This window comes from Peromyscus californicus, unplaced genomic scaffold, assembly GCF_007827085.1.
Source record: "Peromyscus californicus insignis strain IS unplaced genomic scaffold, ASM782708v3 Scaffold_15__1_contigs__length_86483966, whole genome shotgun sequence".
Lineage (NCBI taxonomy): Eukaryota > Metazoa > Chordata > Mammalia > Rodentia > Cricetidae > Peromyscus > Peromyscus californicus.
In genome coordinates, this window is record NW_026294447.1 from 14,253,655 (window position 1) to 14,269,362 (window position 15,708).

General features: G+C 43.2%; 1 protein-coding gene across 38 annotated transcripts in view; it reads left to right on the plus strand.

Annotated features, from left to right (window-relative positions):
- Positions 1-8,046, plus strand: part of Nrcam (neuronal cell adhesion molecule) — a 275,558-nt gene extending 267,512 nt beyond the window's left edge. For 34 of the 38 annotated variants that reach the window (XM_052738409.1, XM_052738417.1, XM_052738407.1 and 31 more), the window contains one exon: positions 1,239-8,046. In XM_052738409.1, coding sequence (XP_052594369.1) covers positions 1,239-1,476 — 238 coding nt within the window. In that variant the 3' untranslated portion in view covers positions 1,477-8,046. Of the gene's footprint in view, positions 1-626; positions 684-1,238 lie in introns of all 38 variants that reach the window. The other 4 variants (XM_052738429.1, XM_052738430.1, XM_052738448.1 and 1 more) reach the window with 3 other exon arrangements.
- Positions 8,047-15,708: the final 7,662 nt, after the last annotated feature.

Genomic DNA, 15,708 nt, shown 5'->3' on the forward strand with positions numbered 1-15,708 from the left:
AATCAGTTTTGCTAACAATGATCTTAACATCAGTCGTTGTTAAAACACTGAAGTTACAGTGACCCCTTGTCACATCAAGTACATCAGGACTTTTATTTAGTTCAAGTATTGTGCATCATTCCTATTTCACATGGGGTTGTTGCTGATAAATTTTCTTTTTTGCTATTTTTCCCAAATGTTACCTGTTAAGGAGTCAGTCACTGAAGCTATGCATATGACCATGTCAGTGGATGATCTGAAATTCAATGACGTATGTGGCCATGTTAGTGGACATTCCTAAACATAGTGAATACTCTTTTGCTTTCAGAAGCTGTGCTTTAGGGTTCAACAAAGAAATAAGCAAAATAATAATAGACTCTCCCAACGCTTTGCTTAAGTGCAAGGCTTGGACACCCGTGTATATATAGCACCCATTGAGCAGAAGACAGAACATACTTAATTGTGAGTTTGGAAGCACTCACCCCCTTAAGGTCTTGGGAGCATGCTGTTTATGGTTCAAATATAGTGCTTTTACGTTAAAGTGTTTGTCTTTCCAAATTAATAAATCTTTACCCAATTGACCAAAAAATCTTCAGAAAAAAAGATACTGTGACCTATCAGTATAAGGACTGTGCTTTTCTTCTTAGGCTGTTCTCATTTGTTTCCTCTGCCTCCTTTTAATGGATTTCTAGGTCTTTTGAAAGGTAAGGCGGAAGTTCACAAATCTGGCCTGTACTCAGTAACAAAATTATTTAAACTGCAGGATTTTGCTTCTCCTTCTGGCTCAGGAAAAACAATCCATATTTCACATGTAACCAAAATCATGCTCCATTCACATCCAAGGAATCAGAGATGTTCTACAGTTTAACACACTAACTTGCCCATGTCCTGAGCTCTGTCCTGCTCCCTTGAATTGCAACAGCGATGGTTTTCAGCTTTGCTCAGCCCTCCTTCTAAAGCTTGTGATTGTTCCTGGATTGCCTTCTAATCAGGCGTCAGAATCTCTCATTTAAATTAGCACGCACACTCGGAAAGCCATCCGCTCTGCCCGCAGACCATGATTCAACCATTTCTGTGCCTGATTTCCATTCCAGCACCGCCCTAGCCACTGGAATCCACCTGGCAGCTAGATTGGGCTGCAGCAGCTCAGGACTCCATATGCTTTTTCATAATTTGCATGCACAATTTGTTAAAACAAGGCACTTTACCTAAATGCCAGTCTTACCGAAATAGTTTTTTTTTTTTTCCTTTTTTTCCAGCGATGCAGAAGACCACAAGCCTTTGAAAAAAGGAAGCCGAACACCTTCAGACAGGACTGTGAAAAAAGAGGATAGTGATGATAGCCTGGTTGACTATGGAGAGGGGGTGAACGGCCAATTCAATGAGGATGGCTCCTTCATTGGACAATATAGTGGTAAGAAAGAGAAAGAACCAGCCGAGGGAAATGAGAGCTCAGAGGCCCCTTCACCTGTCAACGCCATGAACTCCTTTGTTTAAGTCTTTAAGCTCCGCGTCAGTGTCCCATTTCTCTGGAATGTTTTTCCTGAGCACTTCTCATCCCTCTCATTCTGTGGACATATGGGTAGAAAGGATGTTTTTCTGCTGTATGTGAGTATTATGAGAACAAAGCAAGAGCGAAACTCAGTCAAATGATGCGTTAACATTAACTGGGGTACAAAGTGAGTACTTTTCTGTTCAGAGTGGGTTTTCTCAATTTCCTTGGAACCGATTAAAAACAAAATTCAACACCCTCAATAGATCACATTATTCCCTGTGTGGGATACAGTTCAATAAGATGCATGAAACCTGCGGCACAGAGGACACACCTGTGTATGTGATTGCGACGTGGTCGGGTACTTTGTTGACACTATGCTCTGCCGAACCCTGAATATAAATTCCGTTGTTATTGTGGAGAGTGTTATTGTAGTGTTCTCTAGAGCTCCAGTGTCTCTGCGGACATTGTTGTGGAACTCGTGACTATGTCTAGTTGTCGTTAGTCTTTTCGGGAGACTGTTAGGAACGGTGTGTACAGTATCTACTTGCTACATGAGTTAATTATGTCAGGTGCATCTGCTAATGCTCACCGAAACTGTTACCTATCCTTTATTCCCGTTACTTCCTAGGCTTCTTAACCTTCCAGGTTACAGTGGCAGTGTTCCTCTTCTTACACTCTCTGTGTTCAGTCATCTGGGGGCATAAACATTGCATTTTGTGACACCTTCTGGCATTTGCGCCATCCTGAAAGAGTTGAAGACAAAACTCTCAAGTTAGATTTCAAGATTTAATCCAGAAAATGCAGGGCAAGATACATGCAGCACCTTCAGACAATGAGCATCCCCTGGCTCCTGCACTCTGCATGGGCCAGTCTGGGCAACTCCATCCTGTGTTACTGCTGCTGTTAGAAAAGAACCTTTAAAAGGCAGAGATAATGAGAGCTGACATGCTGGAAAATTGTGAAAATAAAAACAAGTTTATTTGAAGGGGCTTTCCCCCATAAATGTCAAAAACAAAGAAAGCTTTGTCATTGGCTGGAGCACGTGGTGGTTTTGTGGTCTTTTCTGGTTTCTAGCCAAACAAGTCACGTTGAAAAAGAAAAATGGCATGGTTGGAAATGCATGGAAAAACCAATGACTGTAGAACTAAAAACATACAACAGCATGCAAACAGTGATACACTACCCACTATTCCTATATGAGCTTTCAAACTCTGCAGCATTCAGCAATGTGTATGCAAGCTGCAATGGGCACACTCCAGAATCTTCAAAATCTGGCAATGGCTTAATTAGGCCAGCAGTCAAGGGGATTACAGCTGCAGTCTAAAGAATAAATACATATATCCTATCATAGTCATAAACAATGTGTATGAAATGGCTTACCTCCAATATAAAAATCTATGACAACCTATGGTTGAAGGAATGCTCAATTTCATTTGCCAATAAATTGGTTTCTCATAACTTGCATCAAGTTTAATTTTAAGTAAAGCTTTTTATATGTAGATATTCTGTTGAATTTGTAAATATACGTAAAGTGTAGAAGCTATATGCTTATAGGGGTTACGTGCAAATAAACACGCAAGCAATGTTTATGTTCTGCTGTGTGAAAAGTAAGCTCATTAATTAATTCAGTGTATGGGACTGAAAAACATCCAAATGCCTTTTGTGGGTTTTTCCCTCTCCTTTTTGCTGTGAAACTGAAATAGTGAACTTTTTTACCCACTGTTTCAGCCAGTTTCTGGCTGAAATCTTCAGCATTTTGCCAATGGAGTACAGTAGGATTTGTCACTTGGCATCTTTGATGCATACAGGTAAAGCTTGTTTTAAAGTGATCCCCAAATGAGGTGGCCCTAAATATTCTCATGTCTTCATATTTACTTTCCACAAACCAGCCTGCCTGTTGGAAATACAAATAATAAGACAGCCTTGCCTAGACATCGGAAAACACAAAGACAAAAGTTACTTCAATGTTTTCAGAGAAAAATAAATGCACAGTTTCTGCTCTTCCATAACTATAGATGCTAAATGTCTCTGTGCATGAAGAAGTCACCTTCATCTGTAGATTACTACAGATTTTGTATTAAAAATTAAGTGTGGTTTCCCCACCCCTCCCTGTTTTGTATCTATCATGTTCCTAGTGGAGTGGGAATGCCCCAGTCTATGTAACTGGTATAATGACCCGATAATCTGTATACAGAGCAGGAAAAGGGGACCAGGTTGCCATCAGAAAGTGACTATTAAACAGTCCAGATAGCATGGGTTTTAGTTTCTTCAAACCTGTATTTCCGAAGATTTTGAAGAAATTTTGACTCTTTTTTTTTTTGTTTTATCTTTTTGAAAGGCCTAGGACATTATCACAAAACTAAACACGAGAATTAATAAGAAGCGTAATCCAGACATTTTAATAAAAGGTTAGGGACTAAGCAAAAAGAGATAGTAGTACCAGTCTTTTGAGAAAAGGAGAGGAAATCATGTTGTGTCCTTTCTGGACCACAGTCAGTCTGAATTTCTTAACATGGCTGCTTGATGAGAGAGTTTGAACACTCATATGTATTACAAATACGCCATCCACTTCCTTCCCTCCACCTTCGTTCTTCTGTCTCCAAGCTGTATAGGCGTGCAAACAGTCCAAGCTTAGCAGTTACCCACATTCCATCACCTGCCCCTTAGTCACTGGCCCCTGGTCCCTGCACTACACCCAGGAGACCCGCCTTGCCCTCTCAGTTTTTTCGATAACACGTTATAAAGAGACCTGGAGATGTCAAATAGAGCTCGGTATTCTTCCCACAGAGGCACATTGGCGGTTCTCTCTCAGACCCCCCTTTCTCCCGCGCCACTGTGAGCCAGATTAACAAACCACAGCCGCACTCTACATCACGTCCCGCCTCTGTGGCAGAAGGGGCTGTAAAACCATAAGTATGACCTCAGTAAGATCTGGTAGTTATAAAGCGGTATAAACCATCTTGTTCAGGTGGTTTTGACGACTTTCGAGATCAGGAGAGTCCAAGGAACTCAGGGATTCTCACCCACGGAATGAATCGCTCCCGCTTGAGACGTTTCTACAGCTGACCACCAGAGGGCGCCCCGTGCTTTATTCTGCGCAAAAGAAACCCACTAGAGAAAGCCGCCTAAGGGACACACAATCCTAATCATTTTGGATAATCAAAGAATGGCCCGATGGTGCAGAGAATGATTGCCTGCTGCAACGAAGGAGACGGGACTGCAGCTCTCCCTAGTGAGTTCACGGTTTCCAGAGAGGAAGCATGAGGTGTGTGAGCCCTTTGCATATTTTTTTTTCCTTATTGGGCTGCAGCCTGGGTGGGTCAGGAGAGGAGTTGCCCGGAGTCCACTGGCCCCCTTTGTCAGTTTGGTGTGTGTGACGATATGGGAAGGGTGTCCTTAAAATGACCTCAACCCCTTTCTTCAAGGATACTGTTTTTGTCTGGCATTAATGGTTTGATGTTTATTATTGAATAGATCACACACAGAAGTAGTTTAAACACCACCCACAGCTCTTATGACTCACGGAGGAGAAGACTGGGGAAGAACAGAGACTATTACTGCAGGATCTCTACTAAATAGTGTCTCGGTGGGGTGGAAAGAACAGTGGCCCAGAGAGAAGGATGCGTATTCCAACTCCGCCATCTGCCAGCTTTGTGGCCGTGCAGGAACCCCTCCTCTAACCGTTCCATGCCCGTTTTCTCCGTGAGATAATGATGGGGCAGATGATGTCCAATCTGATCTGCCTTTCCTCTTTAATCCTGTGAGTCCTAGTAACAAATAATAATCTGAGCACTTGCTAAAGCCGGGAAGAAACACAATCAAAACCAGGTGGGAGTCCTGCTGCCCCGGGGCCTGGAGCCCAGTGTGTGAAGACAAGTATGATCAGATAACAGCCTGGGTGGGTGCACGTCCACAGTTGGGAAAGACCTCAGAAGGGAAACATGAGCAAGTGGTAGTGCCATCCAGGCTGGACATGGTGGTCAGGAGAGAGGCCCCGAGGAACGAAATGTGAGCTGAAAGGTGAAAGGCAAGGAAAAGCCATAGAAAAGCAAGGGGACAAAGCTGGCCAGGGCCATGCCAGCATGCCTGCCTAGATGTGGAGGCCAGTCTATGCTGGGCTGAGGACCGCATGGCAAGCTTCTGTATTTAGTCAAGAAGCAAAGGAAAGTGTGGAGCAACAGAAAGGGTCAAGGGGCTCCTAAGATTAAGGGCAGCAGTTTAAGCCGTGGGGCCCAGAGCAATCTGCTAAGGGAGAGGAGCGTGAACAAGAGGGTTGAGGGTGGCACATCCTCCAGAATCGATCCAATGTAGTGAACAGGAGTGGAAGAACGGGCCTCCCTGGAAGACTAGTGACCAGGAGCTGCTTGTCACTGCAAAGCAGGGGGCTGTGTTGAGCTGGAAGTGAGGGAAAGACCGTGGCAAGAATGAAAGTAGAATGTTTCTACCTGGGTCTGGACACCTCCTCCCTGACAGGTGCCACCCATTGGTCGCCCCTGCCCCTGCTTTTCTGGGTGCCTGCTGACTTTCTAACAGCTCAAGAGTCTCAGAAACAAACACACGTTTGCATCAGTCTCCATCTCACACCCCTTCTGTTATCAGTTGTCCTCCACCTCATGGCCAAATGCTTGAAGTAATAGCAGGAAAGGTATATGAGGGTAATTGTAGAAGCCCCTGTTGGCCAGACAGTAAGTACATCCTTTGTTCTTTCTGCGGCTGTAAGACGTCCCCAGTCCCACCCAGCATGTTCTGTAGACCATGTCTTTCTTCAGTTCTAAGAGTGTGTTTCATTATCTCAGTGGGTGACTCAACAAGAGAAGATAATATTTTTTCATCCCAGCTGACTCATTGAAATCACCTGACAGTTTTAAAAGCCTGGTACCTGTTCACCTGGGCCCACAAAGTCGCTGTTTTCATTATCTGAACTGTAGCTTGACCGTCACTAGGAAAGGTCCCCAGACGATTCTAATGTGCAGCCAATGTGGAAACTGATGTTGACCAGCTTATCCTTTGCTACTGTGCAAGTAGTCACGGAACAGTATTTTAAATAGACTCCTCAACACAGCCCAAGGGTGGATCTCAAATTCTCTTCTATGCCCCACATAAAATGAATCTAGAGATTCATGTAGAATGCTCATACATTGGTGGTGTAAATATAAGATGGTGCAGCCACTTTGGAAAAGAGTTTAGCAATTTCTTTAAATATTGAATATAAATTTACCATGTGACCACAATTCAACTCATAAGTCTAGACCCAAGAGAAGTGAAAGCCTACATATACCCATAGGCTTGCATATGCATGTTTACAAAATACCAATCATAACTGCTAGAAACACAACCCCAGTGGGTATGAGCAGATGAAAGCTGAACAAAATGAGTGTATCATATGAATAGATGGTGTAGCTCCACAGTCAGATTAAATACTACTTGGCAAGTTATGTGAAGGATTGATGAAAACAGCAATGTGAGAAGTCTCCAAAAAAACTTCAAATTTTAAAAGTTAAGCACAAAGCTCACTATTCTAATTTACTTGAAATGTCCAAAAGGCAAAACTGTGAAGACAAGAGGTAGATTTCTGTCTGGGGCTGAGGGAGGTAGAGGCAAGGATTCATGTGAAATTGGTGATTGCCTGAAGTACTAAAAGGTCTTGAGTTTTATAGTTAAAACAAGTGAATTATGGTATCAAGTGACATCTCAGTAAAGCTTATATTTGTCTGAAGGGTGAATAGAGTTGTGTTTAAATGAGATTTGAGATGAGTACAGCCTCACACCATGGACACATAAGCTCCTGTTCCTCAAGGATGCTGCAAGGCCATCCACTCCAGGTATTCCCCAGAATGACAGCATTGCTTGTTAGAATCACATTCTTGACCTGTCCCAGATCAAATGGTTCAGGAACTCTGCAGGTATAGACCAGCATTTGTCTATCAAAAAATCCCTCTGATTCTGAACACACTAGCTTGTGTGGAACAAGACACTCAGCCTGTGAGCTAGTCTCTCTTCCATCCCATCATGAGGGACGGGAATGACTTAGCTTTGAAATTAAAGGAAGAGACTAGGTATTCTTCATAACCAAAAAAACCAAACAACAACAACAACAACAAAAAAAAAACCAAAAACAAAACACAAAAAAAACCTTCAAAGACTAGTTTAAATGCCCACAATAGGTAAGTGGTTAAACAAATTTTTTAAATGTGCACCATGTCCAGACCACCACTAAACAGTAAGTACAATCCCGGTACAAGGATCTCATGCCACCAAGTGAACAGGGCCAAACCAAAGGTTTTGTTCATATGAAACATTGGAGCAGGTGAAACTTTCCTACAAGGACAGGAAGCAGACTGTGTCGGCCAGGGATTGGTGTTTGCAGAGGGATTTACCTCTGGGAGGCAGAGAGAACTCTTCTAGAGGATGGGAGTAGTCCATATTTTGATTGTGAGGATAGTTATATGGGTATTTGTTCATCAGGACTCAAAAATTATATGCTTAGACTGAGTGTGCTTTGTTATATGTTGTATCTCAATAAAGTTGATTTTGAAAGGAAAATAAACTGGACACAGTGACTCCTCCCCTTACAGGCTCTTTCTTTCTTTGGACTGCTCACCCCAAGATGGGGCAGAGGAGGGGGGACCCTGGTTCTGCCTTGTCTTCATGTGGGGGACCACACTTGCCTTTTCAGAAGTCTGTGGTGGCCTTCCCCCACCTGCTTAGGTGTGCATGGTGTTGCAGGTCAGGACAAGGTTACAGAGCACGCCCAGACTGTGTTGGTTGGGTGGCCTCAAGGACCCACATGAGGTAGAATATGAGCACCCAAATATGGGTGGCCATCAAATCCAAGATCTACAGTTAACCATGGAAATGAAGTAACATTTGATTTCCATTCATGCACTTGTTACATTTGTGTTCTCTAGTCAACTCTACTCAGTCCCCGAGAGCCCTGCTCACCAGAGTCACCCTGAGTTTGTTCTTCGCACTGTGGGTATGGGCAGCTGGTCCTGGCACAGAAGAGCCTCCTCAGTTCTGGCTCGGTGACAGGCCACCTTTGGAGTCTTCCTGAGGTTGACCATCTTCCTTCCTGCTTCCTGAAATCCCTGCAGCCTCTTTTAAGCAACACCCTGTCTGCTAGCTTTCAGTTTCCCATCTGAGTGAGATGATTGACACGGCAAAAGTCATCCTCATTCGCTTCTCCCTCTTGGAGGTTCTTTCTGCAGGTCCCTGAATGACTCACCCCTCATTCTCCAGGCTGCACAAGGATTGTGCATCTCACACTGCCCTGTCTACAAATGGCATCTCCCCCTCCTCTCCTCTCCCCTCCTCTCCCTTCCCTTCTTCTTCCTTTCCCTTCCCTCTCCTCTCTCCCCTTTCCTCTTCCCCCTCCTCCCCTCCTCTCCCTTCCCTTCCTCTCCTCTCCCCTCTCCTCCTCTCCACTTTTGTCCCTACTTCCCTTCCTCCCTCCCCTCACCTCTCCCCTCCTCCTTCTCCCTCTCTTTGTCTTTCCCTATGTGCTCCCCTTCTCCTCCTTCTCTCTCCTCTTTCTCTCTCCCTTCCCACTCTCTCCCTTTCCTTCTTCACCTCTCTGCTCTATCCCTTACCCTTTGCCATATGAAATCATGGAGTGAATGAGGCCATTTGCATAGCAACAGCCAGCCAGCCCCTTGATCAACACTTCCAGCCTTCACATTTATAAATTGCACTGAGATAATAGACTGGTAACCAGTGTTTTATTATGGCCGCCCAAGAACACCAAGAAATAATCTTTAGCAAATTACAATCTTTTGAATTTTGTTGCCAAATGCAAACAGCCTTGCAATGTTTGCCTGGTTTATATTTCCAGCATTCCATCCTTTTTATTTAGCATGAAATTGCTGTGGTAGGATGGAAAGGAAGAAGAAAATAGCAAACTTGCTTTCAGTGCCTGTTAAATGCCAAGCACCATGCTAGGCACCACGTACACCAACCCTATTTCATGTTCTTACCAACCTGTGAGACAACATTCTTTTTCTTCCCAAAGGTCACACAGCTGGAGAAGAGATCTATCATGAACTCAGCTGTGTTTGACTCCATAGTATAAGCTCTTTCTGTTTGTCATGAAATCTAAGCTATACAAAGTAGAAGCATGATGTTCAAAACTGAAAGAGAATAGGCCAACATATCTGTCTAGTGGTGAAAGAATAGTATTTCGAGATGGAAGGCTGCTATTTCTGAAGGCCAAGAGCCCCTCAGTCCAAAGGCTACCCATGACAAGACAGGAACATGTCTATGTAAGTAGGTGTGGAAGGAGCCCTGTTTTGGGGGGACCTGTGCCCAAACCCGGGATGATGTAAGCGTAGAGCCTCCCATCTCTCTCTTTTGATTACAGTGTGTAACAAACAATGTAATCTCTCAAGATCCTCCCACTTCTGAAGGCCAGGAGGCTAGCAGATGTTACAGAAGCAAAGCCGAGGTTTCCTTTCCTTCCCTCAGAGTTGCTAGATGTTGTCAGGGGTGTGTCTGGATGATGGCTTTCCATCTCCATGGAAGGACACATAAGAATGTGGAGGTCATGCCTCCAGCTGGCAGACAGGGACTTCAGATCTCAGTCTTGACTCACTCAACTAAGCACAGCCTTACCTCTGCCCTATAGGGGCCCTGAAGGGAAGATGAGTGAGCACATTTGGAGTGTGGGCTTAGCTGCTCAATATCTAACTACTCCATGAGAGAACTGGTACTTCCATGGAGCAATTTTTACTCCTTTAGGCCCATTACAGATTTAGTGTCAGGAGAGCAGCAAGAGCAGAAGGTGCTGTCTCTGACCTACAGCACCTCCACTCTGGAGAAATTAGAGAACCAGTTGGCCTCATGCTCACAATTACGAGTCTAGGCCTAAGTGCTGTGATAGGACATAGACTATGGTTTCAAAGACAGGTACCACTGTGGGCTTAAGTAGAGGAGTCCCAGGAGAGGTGGGAAAAGACATGGATAGAACTTGAAAAGGAAGAGGACAGAAAGAAGAAATGATAGACAGGACAATGCCCCACCCCAAAGATGGTCACAATGTGAGGTGCTAGAGGCCTAGGACTTCAGCGTCTCAACTTGGAATGAAAGACAAGTGGCATAACTCAACACAGTCTACATGGGTAAGTGAGAATTTAACCTTAGTTATGCTGACTCCTCCTTTTGCTTCCATAATATCACTCTATAGGCCACAGAGTAAGGGTGTCTGCTTTTGAGGGACAGAAATTTGTGACCAGGACTATGGTAGGTAGAGGTGATGTCAAGTTGCTTGTGTTCCCCAGTCTGAAAACACAATTCCTGAGTCATCTCAGTGATGACAGATCACGCAGCAGGAAGAGGCTAAAGAGTCACGCCCGAAGAGCGAGGAAGAGAGCCCACAGGTACAGAAAGGAGCTCATGCACTAACAGGACACTTGAACCATGCAGGAGTGCTTAAAGCTGGGCCTGGGAGTGGCTCAGTCACCAAAGTGTTTGCTGTGCATGCTGGAGTATCTGGGGTCAGCCTCCACAGCCCACATACAAAGGCTGGACATGGAGGCACACACCGTAACCCAGTGCTGGAGAGGTGAAGACTGGTGGGTCTCAGGCGCTTGCTGGCTAGCCAGCTTGCCTAAGCAGCAAGCCCCAAGCCAGAGGAAGACCTGTCTCAAAAAACCAAGTGAGCAGTGCCTGAGGAAGAATGACACCCAAAGTGTCCTGTGACCTCCACATACTGCACACACACACACACACACACACACACACACACACACACACACACTCACGTGTGTAGAGAATTGTGAAAATCTTGTTCCTTACCCTATTTCCTTCTCTCAGCTATTTCCATACTGACTACTGAGCATGACCGTTGGCTTTTCTAACAGTGCCTTCTGGGAGTGAACGTTCAGAGTCACCAGAAACAACAAAGTTGTGCTCTGAAGAGGTTGTAGCTCCAACAGCGGCTGACACAGGATACCACGGAAGAGAAGCCAAAGTTCCTCATCAGAAGGACAAAGCAGAAAAATCTGAGGATTAATGAGGATGGAAAGAAAGGCTGGAAGGACCTGGAACCCTGAGAGGAATGGATCCATGGAAAAGAATGTGTAGGGCACTTCTGAAAGCTGTGTGACCTGCCTGTCCCTGTTCAGTTTCAGACATTGGTAGCACCTGGCCAGGCCTCCTAAGACGTTACACCTGTGGTCTCAGGAATGTACGTACATTCCACCTTCTCCAAGCAGTCCCTCTTGTCAATCCCAGCAGGCTGATCACTGCTTCTACCCCACTGAGTCCTTGCTGTGCCATTTCACTGCTGGGTAATTAAAAGAAATACTGCTTTTTGTCATTGCATCATATAAATCAGTTGGTAGTTAAATACTGGTGTGGAACACTCTGATGTGCCTGTACTCCTGTGACCCAGCATGAGAGAACAGTCATTCAGCTAACACTGAGGTCTGAGGATACAGTGTGGCCAAGACACAGTCCATTTAGAGGATTTGCCATCAGGCGTGGAGGAATTAGGAAGGCACAGCTCAGTTGGTGCTGTCTTCGCAAATACATGCAGGGCATTGTGTGCACCCAGAAGAACCTGGCCAGACTGGACAACCAGGGAAAGTGCCTGCAGGTTATGCTGAGAACCGAGAGTCATCAAATAAACCACAGATGAACCAACTTCTAGAAAGGCCTAATAAGGATTGAGGTTTTATGGGCAGGAAGGCATCTTCACAAAAAATGAATCCTGCCTTTTCTGTAGAGACCAGTGGTTCTCAACATGTGGGTCATGACCCCTCAGGTTCAAATGACCCCCTTCACAGGGGTCACCTAAGACCATCAGAAAGCAAAGACATTTACAATATGATTTATAAGAGTAGCAAAATTACAGTTATGAAGTAGCAACAAAAATAATGTTATGGTTGGGGGTCAGCACAACACGAGGAGCTGTGTTAAAGGGTCACAGCATCAGGAAGGTTGAGAACCACTGGTCCAGAGGATGTAGACTGAGCCGATCCTTCCTTTGTGGTGCAGACAATGCAGTGACCGGAAGGATCAGTTAAATACTACAGATGTTCAAATTTGTTTCTTTGTTTTGCTTTCTATCAAAAATGCTATTATACTTTTTATTTTTTTAAAACCACTGAAAAATACAAAACCCTTGCTTAGCATGTAGGCCATAAAAGTTCAGAGAATGGGCCAGATGGTCCCTGTGGGTTGTGGATTTGTGCCCCTGACCTACATTAAGTGGGCAAAGCCTGACATGCAGTACCAGGATGTGAGAGATGAGTGTTTTTAAAAGATAAAAATCACAGCAACCTTACAAATAGAAGGAAAACGTTCACCAAAGATTTTATGTATTCCATTAATTGAGGACCCAGGAAAATGTTATAACCAATTCAAAGGAAAACATTTTTGGGGGTGGGTGGGCAGTGAACCTAGTGATAGCAAACACTCTACCACTAAACTATAGCCCCAGCTCCAAAGGAAAGTCTCTCTCTCTTTCTGTCTGTGTCTCTCTCTCTGCCTCTGTTAGGACTTCTCTCTCGAAAGTCCCTACTGAGGCCTCTGCTTTTTGGCTACTTTAACAATTTTTGCACAGAAATCACAGGTTGGCTTGGGTAAGAAACTTAGTTGGTAGAGCCCAGCAAGAACAAAGCTCCGGATTAGAACCTTAGTACCACATAGACTGGGCATGTTGGCACAGCTGAAATCCCAGGAGGGATTACGCTCAGGATGCAGATGAAGGAAAAATTCAAGATCATCCTCCTACATAGCAAGTTGTAGGCCAGCTTGAATTTTGTATTTATGTAGAATAAGAAAAGTGAGTCAGAAGAGAGGGGAATGGGGGAACAGTGGGGAAAAAAAAGGAAAGAAAGAATAGAGTGATGACAGAGCTTTCCCATGTATTGACAACATTAAACTTTAGTACATTTTAGCACTTCCTACATATATTGAGGTTTATTTTTAAATATAAGAATGTATATTTAAGAGAGAATTATAAAAATAATTATAAAAAAATTACAAAAATAAATGAGTAAACCCGAATCCCCTGCTTTCCCTTAAATGCTCTGCTGTAAATGAGTTTTTTCTTTGGGCCACCCACAAACAGAAAATGAAATGGAGACTTATTATTAATTATGAAAGCTCAGCCTTAGCTTAGGCTTCTTCCTAACTAGTTCTTAAAACTTAAATTAGCCCATATCTTTTAGTCTACATTCTGTAATGTGGCTTGGTTACTTTTACTCTGTACTGCCCATCCTGCTTCTTCTGAGTCTGGTTGGCAATCACCCTTTCTTCCTCCCAGCACTCTCTCTGTCCAGAAGTCCTGCCTATACCTCCAACCTAGCTACTGGCCATTTAGCTTTTTAGTAAACCTATCACAGCATCACATTTTCACACAGTGTAAAGGAATATTCCACAACATTTTCTCCTTTTTGTCTAAATAAAAAAGAAAGGTTTTAACTCTAACATCATAAAACTATAAACAACAAGAACAACTATCAGGTAAGAATTACATTCATAATGTCCAGTCCATTTGTATTTAGCATATTTGTAGAAAATACCCTATTATCCATCTTATCTTGGTGAATCCAAAGTTTTGTACCTAATTTACTTTAGATCATAACTAAGGAAAACTGTAACTATAACTATCTAGTCTTCAACTCCATCAAAGACCTAAGAAGGATAAAATATTACTTGACTAAACAGGAAGTATAGGGCAAACAACTTTCAAAACTAAGAAATGACAGAAACATCAGACTGACTGGACAGTCACCCAAAGGTTCCTCTGTAACATTGGGTCATCCATCTTTGGCCTACAGGCCTAGGATATCTGACAGTTTTTTCTGTGAAGCAGGAATTTTTGAAGGATTGTCCTACCCTGTCTTGGCAAAGTTTGGCAGTTGCTTTCTTTTGTGTCTTGCTGGTCCAGTTTGGACAGCATGCTGTCAGCATTTGAGGAAAGGACAGTTTCTTGCCCAAATTGCTAGCTTTGCCACAATAAAATCAAACTCCATCTGGAGGTTCTTCAATGCTCATCATCATTTTTTGAAGTAAATTGGTGATGCCAGGAGCAGATATGTCTCACTGTTATAAAAAGCCATATGTTATTAAAACATTTTAAATGTCATATTCAGGAGGTCTTTGAAGTCACTTATCTATCTAAGATATATCTCTGTGTGACCTTGAAAACTTGTCTAACCTGACTATAAGTTTTATTGTTATAGATGACTATTAACTTGTCTTTCTTTTTTTTTTTTTTTTTTTTTTTTTTTTTTTTTTTTTTTTTGGTTTTTCGAGACAGGGTTTCTCTGTGTAGCTTTGCGCCTTTCCTGGAACTCACTTGGTAGCCCAGGCTGGCCTCGAACTCACAGAGATCCGCCTGGCTCTGCCTCCCGAGTGCTGGGATTAAAGGCGTGCGCCACCACCGCCCGGCTAACTTGTCTTTCTTATTATCCTAAATAACTTTCAAGGACTAAAACTTTACATTACATTTTTAAATGAGCTGCATAGGTATAATATATACAAAAGTAGAAACCTATATACAGTATAACAAAAATAACCTTAAATTTGTATCAATATACAGAAATTCATACCAAAGTAAAATATTTGAGACTAGTGGTTGTTCAAAAGTAGATTCAACAATTATTGAATTGTTCCATCATTTCTATAATGTATCCTCCCCTTTCCCTTCAGAAAGAGATCCCTGAATCTAATCTCTTTTGTTTAGTTTTTTTTTTCTTGCTGACCATTACCAATAACAACTTGTAACAAACCCCCTAAATGATGAGCTCATCCACAACCCAGAGAATGTTCAAAAAACATCCATCCCACCTATTGGGAATGTGGGTGTCATTTTCTCTAGACTGCTTCCTGTTGTCTGGGTGCTATGGCATCTTTGGGGGACCCTGAGAAAACTCAGATAGTGCTCAAGTCCTGGAAAAACTAACCATAACATTTGTTTTCCAGTTTCTGTGAAATGGGAAAGCACAAGGCTTATCTGTGCTGGATAGAATAGTCTGTGAGGCTGGACCATCTCAGCCAGCAGCCTTGAAACTGTTCTCAATATAGACCTCTGAGGAAACTTCAATAGAGGCACTCTGAGAGGCTGGATCACCTGCGCTATCTGTTTTCATTGGTGTCTGGTCCCCTTGCTCTGAAAACACACAAACTTTCAAAGATAACATACATATCTGCATTAACACAAGTATGGATTGTGTGTTGTACACAAGCCAGCCAAAGACGATGTTTTTTGTTTTATGTTTGAGCAGGTA